This window comes from Melanotaenia boesemani, chromosome 19, assembly GCF_017639745.1.
Source record: "Melanotaenia boesemani isolate fMelBoe1 chromosome 19, fMelBoe1.pri, whole genome shotgun sequence".
Lineage (NCBI taxonomy): Eukaryota > Metazoa > Chordata > Actinopteri > Atheriniformes > Melanotaeniidae > Melanotaenia > Melanotaenia boesemani.
The window spans coordinates 7,255,704-7,265,434 of NC_055700.1; the positions used below are offsets into that span (position 1 = coordinate 7,255,704).

At 37.6% G+C, this 9,731-nt stretch overlaps 1 protein-coding gene across 1 annotated transcript; it reads left to right on the forward strand.

Moving 5' to 3' along the window:
* Positions 1-904: 904 nt before the first annotated feature.
* Positions 905-9,490, forward strand: LOC121629881 (leukemia inhibitory factor receptor). The gene is made up of 16 exons (XM_041969770.1): positions 905-1,085; positions 1,186-1,239; positions 1,365-1,421; positions 1,502-1,619; positions 1,705-1,859; positions 1,954-2,099; positions 2,612-2,753; positions 2,847-2,935; positions 3,043-3,250; positions 3,719-3,904; positions 5,541-5,672; positions 5,759-5,920; positions 7,143-7,286; positions 7,385-7,466; positions 7,564-7,645; positions 8,252-9,490. Exons 1-16 carry the CDS (start codon positions 1,004-1,006, stop codon positions 8,771-8,773), a joined length of 2,361 nt encoding a protein of 786 aa, XP_041825704.1. The 5' UTR covers positions 905-1,003; the 3' UTR covers positions 8,774-9,490.
* The last annotated feature ends 241 nt before the right edge of the window (positions 9,491-9,731 follow it).

The window sequence follows — 9,731 nt, forward strand, 5'->3', positions numbered from 1 at the left end:
ATTTGGTTTTCCACCTTTTAAAATGTAATATAACATTAAAAAATGGTTAGATTAGTTCAAAATACTTCTAACTGATTTTTTAAGAGTTAACATCTTTTATTTACTTTATTACATTAACTAATCATGATTTACCTTCAATATATTGAACATTTTATTGCATATTTAATGTGGATGAATTTGGCTGTAGAGCAAAATTTGAATTTTTCAAATCTAGATTGTTAAACCTAATTTCATCAAGACACACACACACACACATACATGGTTAAACTAACCAAACTATTTGCGTAAAAACCCGCAGTGAGATGACTGTCTTAGTGAAGTTCGTTTTTTTCTGTAGAAAACAGCTCATAGGACGCTTTCACTACAGAAATTATGTTTCTACCCAGCTGTTGTTTCCTAAACCAGCCAGTCTCCTCTCTTATTAGAAGTTCTCCTCTGACTGGAAAAGATTTGATGCCAAAATTTGTGATTTTCATATGAAAATTACCCTGAGTTCTTTGAAAGCAAAATAAGAGTGAAAAGCTTATGAAATGACAAGACAGTAAGTCATTCTCCTTCTTCTTTTGAGTCACAGTGAAGCTTTCAGTAACTCCACAAAGAAGAAAAAGGTGAAGTAAGTCCACCAATAAAAAGCTTTATAAAGCCCTTTATCAGGGCAATAGAATGTCCTTTTCTCTTGGTTTGCAGGCGGCCCAACCAAGTAAGGGTGCATCACTCTAACATTGTTGTGCAGCCTCTTACACTGAGCTCTATTTGTGGAAAGAAGAAGTACAAACAGAGAGGCTGTTTCTGCAAGCTACTGTTTCTAGTCAGTCTATGTGTCAAAATTCATCTCCGCCCATCCACGCTGAGCACAAGGCTCCAAAAAAGCATTTCCTTCTTGTTCAGTGTACAAAGAGCAGCAGCCATGAGAACCATGAACGTGAATGGCAGCAGATTGTGGGTGTGAGATTACCTCAAACTCACCGTCTTGGTTTCAGATTGTCAGGCAGCCGCAGGCGACATGTCGAGCTGTGGAATTTGGTCAGGATTATTGTTTCTAAAAAACTTTTCATTTAGAGGCAACTCGCATCTTCTCCTCCTTGGTGAGACATCTGTAAAAGACTTTTCTAATATTTGCTTTGTGCTCATCCCTTTTTTTTTTTTTAGGATTAAATTAATTTTTCACTTTTGTTAACATTCTAGGTCTTATGATTGCCTCCGGTATGACCCTCACCTCACATTTCCAAGCGCTCGGGGGTAGGATTGCACTACTTTATGCTGTTACATTTTTATTTCTTGAACATTTAAGAATGACTTCTTGTAAAAAATGAGACATAACTTCTGAGCTTATTGATCTACTTTCTCACACTCTTACGTTCCAGTGAGCTGCAAGTCAAGGAACATTTCTGCAGAATTCAGCCACTGTGTGATTCACCCTGGTAATGAAAATACATCTGAACCATCTCCTCAGATTAAAGGCAGGAGTGGGTTTATTTTCTTTACTCTGATGATTTCACAGACGGAGTCCGTGGTTTAACCTGTTTTGGTAAATATACATTACGTGATAAGAAAAACTGTACATGGAAACCGGGAGACCACACATGGGGGAAGAAGTACACAGTCATCTCACAACAGAGGTAGGCAGCACATGGTTTTTCTTTTTGTCCGTGTTGTTATTGTAGTTTTCATTAGTAACATCTGCATTTTTTGTTGTATTTATAGCAGCAAAAAACACTGCCAAATATACAATGACATCACTAATTTTCATGGAGAGATCATATTATTTAAAGGTCACAACCTAACCGTGATGGTTTTTGAAAATGCTGCATCAACAAATTGCACAAAAGCTATTTTAAAAGCTTCCCCACAGAACCTGTGTAAGTCCAAAAAACTTTATTTCACTGCTGTTTCCACCATCAATCTGCAGCAGATCACAAAACAAAGGGATTGATCGCTGTTCAAACATTTCAGGGCATTGTGGTCCTCCGAATAACGTGTTCATCAGGCGTCACTCTGGAGGACTTTATGTAAATGTGAGCTGGAGCAAGGAAGATGCAAAGCTCGTCAACAACTTCACAGTGAGATATAAAGAACTGGGAAGCCCCCCATGGACTGAGGTTAGCATTTAACACCTACTTATCTAAGCAAAAGGTCAGGTGGTTTTGATTAAGACCACCTGATATGAAGATGAAAAACAGCAGGTAAACGTTCTGTGTAACATTTCAGTGTGGCCCAAAGTTGTGGAGTATCAGGTTAGCATAATAAAGTTAACAGGTAATACGATACTAATAGTACCAAATAAGATGCTTAATGTATATTATGTTCACATAAAAATAACAGTATCATAATAATAGAATGTTTATTATGTATTATTGAAGATTTGTCTTTTTAATTATGAAAATTTCTCACTTAAGAGCCTGTAGCTCCCAAAAATAGCTATGCAGCTGCAAATAAGTGCATACAAAAACATCAATAAATTGACAATTAAGTATTAATTCATCTTAAGAATATAATGCAATCTATGCTGCTGTGACCTGCAAAATGTATGTATACACAAATAGAAACAAATAAATATTTAAATATGATTAATTATAACTGATGCATTTATTCATTTCTTCTCTGTTCACAGTTAAACGTTAAATCTCAGAATGGAAACACATGTATGGTGAAGAATCTAAACTCCTCACTGGTCTACATTGTGCAGATACGATGTGTCACCAGTGAGAAATGCTCACAGTGTCCGTGGAGTGAACCTTACACCGTCCCATCAGGTAAGTGCTTGACTTGTACTAATCTGGTTGACGTCAGATTTATATTTCATTAGTTAAAAAGTTTATTTAACAGAGAAAAATGTCCCCTTTCAGAGCTCACTATGCAGCCTGTTATTGTCAAGTTCCAAGATACTGATGTTGTGCAGCTAACAGGCCGCCGGCTGATTTCTGTAACCTGGAAGGTTTTTTCTTTTTTTCTGCCTTGTTCTAATTATTTTCTCAACATTTTATTTCACACAAATGCATGCCACGCATGATAACTTGGTAACAAAATAATCCTCTTTGTTAGTTTTCTGCAAAAGAGTGGTATGATGGCTACCATGTGAGCTTTGGGAAAGTGTCAGGAGAGCCGCCATATGAGAAGATGAGCATCACTCAGCCTGAGATCCGACTCATTCTCTCGTCTTCAGCTTATCAGCTCAACATCAGCGCCTACAACAATGCAAGCATCTCGCCGGCTGTGAGCCACACAATACCACAACGTGAAGACATGCCAGGCCCGTGCTCACTTTTATCTGCAGTTTCTCTTTGTAGATTTATATTACAACCCCAATTCAAGAATAGTTGCAAGATTTCAAATAAAAACAGAAGACAGTGACTTGCTAATCTCATATTTCACTCCAAGTAGAACATAAACAACATATCAGATGTTTTTCCACAACTTTTAGATGCAGTTTTTTTTTTTTTTCATCAAAGAGGCTCTACTTCTCTGAAATGCTCCTTTTGATTTGTGCTAATTACCTTTCCAGTCTATTGTTGCCCCAGTTCCAACATCCAGTTTAGATGTGTTGCTGCCATCAATTCATAAATATGTTGTTTATGTTCTACTGGGATTAAATGTATGAGATTTACAGATAACTGCATTCTGTTTTTAACGCTTTTAATTATTTGTCGTCAGAACTGAGCTGATGTTTTTGGTTTTTAAATATGTAGTTTTAAGATTTGTATAAACTTTAAATCTACAGGTGTAGAAGAAGGGAGGCTGAATGTGACGGTTCGTAATAATACATCTTTTACCATCTACTGGAAAGATGACATGACCAAAGTATATAGCTGCTATTCTGTGGAGTGGAAGAAAAAGGGGCATACAGGGTTGTACAAGTCTTTCCATCAGAACTCCGAAAACTACAAGACTTTGACATCTTTACCAGGTGAGTAATTACTCTCACAAACCTGCATAGTGTATGTAAAAATATTCTGCATATTTTACTAATTCATTTGGTGGAGCTGCATAATTCCATATTTGTGGCAACGTTTTTGTACAAAGTTAATAAAAGATAATGGTAATATTTAGTCTGTAAACACTGCTGTTGTAGTGGTAGACTGAGAGGGACTGGCTGCTAGAAACATTGGATAAGGAACGGTGTTTGATTTGTCTCATCTGGGCTTCTGTAGTAAGAAGGGATGCAATAATTCAGACTCCAAGGCGAAAAACCTGCATATTCTGCAGAGATAAACAGCTCTCTAAAAATCACAAAACGATGCTGTATTTATGCGGAGGAGTCACACCAAACGTTACATAGTGAAATTCAAACTAATAATGGTTTAAATTCAAGTACTCGAAACAGCAGGTTTCCAGGGCGAACTTTAGGAGCTGACCGAGGGTGATCGGCGACATGAATCTCTGGCTGTCTGTCATGTTGATCCATCTTCTCTGTGCTTCAATATCAGCCCATTTTTTGTGTTTTCTTTAGCTCTTATGAGGCTATAGTTGAAAACTGTCAATATGACCAAAGCTTTCCATATATTTACTTTTTTATTTATTTTTTTTTAAATTAGAGGGGGATGAGGACTCACACTACCCCTGAAATTTAAGTAAAAGATGCAGTATGGGATCTATTACACAATACTTAACTTTTCTACCATTTAGTTGGCACATGCTATGAATTACAAGCACTTGAATATGATTTGAATAAATGTAATGTGGTTGATCTTCATCTTTTCACATCAATAGATAATTAAGTTTAGATGTTGTAAAATATATAATATCTCCTACATTGGTTTAAATCCAAAAGACATGGGTTTAACTATCTCTCCTTTCCTGTTTGGTTTAGATTTTTAAAGTTAATTGTCAAGAACTAGTTTTCATTTCAGCAATCCTAAATCCTGGTCCTCAGGATCAACTACCTTACATGCTCCCCTGCTTTAAAGACACATTATGCACTTTTCAGATTCGTTCGGTGGCACTATTATGTAAATTCCTGGAGCCGCTGCTGTCCTGCAGCGTCTCAATGCCGAGAAACTGCACTACGAAACTTATTTGCATGACATTGTAGCCAAGTTTTGATTCACACACTAGCAAACGGATAGCTGTTTTGAACACATACCGTGGCTGATTCAGCAAAGAAACCCAAGAGGACGTGAGGAAAAGAAATAGAAAAAGTGACATAGCAAGAGATAAGACAAGAGTTACAGAGTTGCAGAACTTGATAACAAGAGGTGTTCATTTGAATCAGATGTATTGCAGCAGGGAAACATCTAACACATAGACCAGGACTGGAATCGCTGGTTTATGCAAAAGGATTGCATTAAACAAATTAAAGCACTATTTGTGTTACATGCTTTTGAAGCATCACTGATCCCACATGACAGCTCACAGTGTTTGTGTTATCAAATTCATTTCAATGTGATTTTCATTTTTTTAAGTCCTTACAAATGTCTCCGTAACCTCAGAAAGGGTGGGCGGATGGGTTTGACTTTGATATGTGAAAAATGTTCTCTTTCCTGCCTGTGATTCATAAAAACACATTTGTTTCATTTAGCTTTGTTTTGGTTTTTAATATCTAGAGCCTTTTGAGCCTTATCAGAGATACAGCATCTCTCTGCACATGCGACCAAACAAAAACACCTGCAACATGAAGCGCATCAACAACAGTGAGAGCACCTACGGGAGCACACAGTTTTATTTCATTGAAGGATGTAAGTCAGAGACTTCTTATCTTTCCATCACAATTCAAATTAAGTGGTCAATTGTTGCTATTATGATTGTCTTGATATTCCAAAAGCTCCTGTCAGTGCTCCCACAAACATCAGCTGCCATAACGTGACAATGAACTCAGTGGTGTTGCAGTGGATGTCCATCCCAGATGAAGACATCAGAGGTTTCCTACAGGGTTACATAATCCACTACACCGAGTATCACAACAGGGAAATGAGTACAGAAACCAGTAAGCATCAGCCTGAAACTAAATCATAGTTTTTTTGTGTGAAATAAATACAAAAGTGTACAAATAACCTAGTTTGAGCAAGGAGTTGACTTCATTCACTCTCTCTGAGCCAGTTGGTTTGTCTTTAGCTGTCTCTGTCCTAAAACGCTAACAAATACAGTCCTGCTGAAATTTTCAGAGGAGGTTTTAATGAGTTGACACAGAATTTGACCTATAAACATCTCTGAGTGAAGACTGAATTGCATTAGTTTGTACAGATTAGCTTGGTGTCTCGGTTGCAGCCTTCTGTATAAATGTACAGCAGATTGGTGTTATCTCACTTTTTTAGTTAGCAGTTAACAGAATCATACTTTTTCACCATTAATGTACATAAATATCTCAGTATTTAATGCTATTGATGTTAGATTTGATGCCAAGTGTTGGTAGGGCAAAAATAAATGAAAATCTGCAACATAAAGTCGTAGATTTGTTTAAATAAAAACACAAAGGAAGAGCCATGCTCGCAGCTCTGAGGCTAATGTTAGCATGCTAACAGGTTCGTTACTGTCTCTGTAAACAGATATCTGCATCCTATTTTGTAAAATCTGTAAACAAGAGACAAAAGTAAAAGCTTTTATTGTGTTTTGATTAGCAAATTAAAACAATCTTTGATTGCATTAAGGCTAACAACCTATATCGTCATTAGTGGCCAAAACAGCTGAGAAATCTTCAATAAAGTTTTCAAACAATTTAGGTTTTTGTCAGCTTTGTCAGTTTTCATAGAAAGTTTAGAAAGTATTGCTTGCATATCTGTTATCTGAGGCTACATCTGCAGCATTGTGGCTTTGCGAGAATGTAAAAAAAGTCGTTGATGGAAATATTGACAGAGCTTTTATGAGAGGTTCTGTGTGGAAATTTTACACTAAAAAGCAAATAAACAAGAGAAAGTTGTGGGTTCATGAGACCCAGAGAAGTCTGGAGAATTCAAGCTTGTGAAGGAGCGTAATTTCCACAGAGACTGTGAACCTGTCGTACTATCCAGGGGAGTCAGACTCAAACAGTAGGAGCTTTTCCTCCATATTGCCTTGTGTGTCTGGATGGATGAATCAATTCCATTAGCTGTGTAGGTTTTCAAAGTTCAGTCTAATGGAAATGAGCAATATTTGTGATTTCAGCCCAACTTTAAAGCTGATATGTCCAAGTTGTGTTTGTAATCTGCAGTAAACTGTCACTCTCTTTACAGATCTAACCATAGATCCACAGTTCAACAGCTACAAACTGGGAGAGCTCAAAAGTGGTACAACATACCAGGTCCAGATATCCGGCTTCACCTCTGCAGGTGTAGGAGTGAGAAGTACTGCAAGTTTCTTTAAAACAGACCATGAAGGTTCAGACAATTCAGCTACTTTTCTACCATTACAAAAAAAGAAACTTTTCTTCATTTCTGATTCTTAAGATGAAATTGTTTTCTTTTACTTGGCTCAGGACATTTTGACCGCAGCAGCCTCATCATAGTCTTTGCAGTAGTGGCCACTGTGCTGATGTTTGGATCGCCAATAATAAAAAGGTACAATATTAACAAAAATGTATGCGGAGCAGATTTTTTTTTTCTTTCCAATGTTATCATTTTTGCAATGCTTGTCTGCTCTACACATTCTGCCCAGAGCAAAAGTCGTCCTGTGGCCAAGCATACCCAGCCCTGGAAGCAGCCACGCAGTGCAGAAATTAGATGGGCCCTGTCAACAGGTGAGTTTCAGTTTCTGCTTTTACTCTCGCACTAGGTAATCATCTGTGGGAAGAATGGGAATCTTCCTAATTTTATAGCCTTACAACCTGCAATTAAAATGGAGTTTTTCCTTTAATCAGAACAATATGTCTCTGAAGGTGAAGATTGTGGGATGAATATTGTTTTCACAAGTTTGCAGATCCCTTTTTTGCAACAGTTACAGCTAAAAGTCCCTCTAGGTCTCTATGTTTGGCAAATCAAGCTGTTGGGATAATTGGAAAATCCTCAAGACAGCTGGATGGATTCTTCTGGTCTACAGAATTCAGTGGCATTTAGACCTGGGAATGATTATTTCATTGCAAAACATTTAAAAGCTTTCCCATAAAATAGTTGCTTTAGCATTATGCTTCAGGTCATTGTCATGATGTCAAATCTTCAAGAATGTGATTAGTACCACACTTCAATTTTGACCAATTTTCCAAACATTGCTGATAAAAAAACAGCCCCATAGCATGATGCTGCCACCTCCATGCTTAACTGTAGGGTTGGTGATCTCAGGGTACTAGGTGGGAGTCTTTCCTGATTGTCAAAAAAATATGCTAAAGTATTTATTATGTTTTGTTTAGAAACTTCTTGGGGCAATTGCTACTCTAAAGGTGGAAGAATGGGACACAAAAAGTCTTCAGATACTTGAGATGGAAGCTGTGATCCCTTCTGTGAACCTACCATCACTGCAACCTCTTCTCAATACAAGGGAGGACGAGGGAGATTCATCAGAAAGGACGTGTAACTGGATGCAAGAGGACGTAGACAGCACAATTGGAGATATCGCAACTGATGATCCAACAGACATTTTCTTGGACACGCAAAGGCCAGACCTCCAAATATCTCCTTTGGCATTTTCAAGTGACTATACCACGATGGCAATGTTCCAGCAGCTGATGCCGCACAGCCTCGCAGCAGATCCAGCTGTTACTCCAGCTGAGGAGAGCGAGGCAGAGGACCTAACTGTGGTGAAGCCAGGAATAGACTACGTGAGACAATTTAGCACCAGTCCAACTTCAGACAGTGAGGACATGTCCACGATGGATTTAATGAAGAATGAAAGCTGGACTGCAGAATATAAACTGCAAGAAACACTACACTGACCTGTTTTTTTTTTAGCCTTTATTTAACCAGGTTACAACATTAAAACGTACTCACATAAAACCCGTTCACACAAACAAGGTAGAATAATTTCACCAGAGCTTGAAACTCATGCAGTGTAATAAGGGCTTTCAGTTGTAGTTCATGCAAGTATTTTGGAAAAAATTATGACTGGTATCCCGACTGATTCTGACTCCAGTCACAATCAGCTGTTTGGAGCAGTTATATAATCAATACAATATAATCAATACAATGCAGCAATACTGAGTGAACTGTTAAAGCAGAGGTCAAAAAGGTTAAACAGTTCATAGAAAACAGACATCCTACTTCTCAATTGTGCTTCCAGCCCTGAACATTAGGTTTAATTCCTAAGTCGCATTTGTAGGAGCCATATGCTGGGTTATTTATTTCCCACTTAAAGTGCGTGTGCACATGCGTAGCGACCCCACCGGTGATTGTGGGTGGCACCAAGGGTGTGTTGAGGTTAATAATGAGTGTGCTCACCTGTGTTGGTTTGGGGCCTGGAGCATGGAGACAGGGTGAGCTTGAGGTGAAGTTTTCTGTTAACAGTCTTTATCATTGTCACTGTTATCATCGCTAATGTTATTGTCTATATTAATATCTTATTTGACGATATCATTGATATAACCTAATAGATCTTGAAGTGTATCAAAGAAAATATTGATTGTAATATGGATATAACATAATAAAACATCATGACAAGCACATGGTTTTAGCGTGACGTGTTTTGGATAAACCCTCAAGTGTTAGCCTGTCGCGGCGTTTTGGTTAAAGTTAAAGGATGCGCTACAATAGCATTTAACAAAGAACACGTGGAATTGTTTACATTTGCTTTCTTTTAATAAAATGACTTATTTAAATTTAATATGGAAAATTTCCAAAGGTGTTGCATGTTAACATAGAAATTATGTGGAAATTTTAAAGTTAAAAATACAGAAT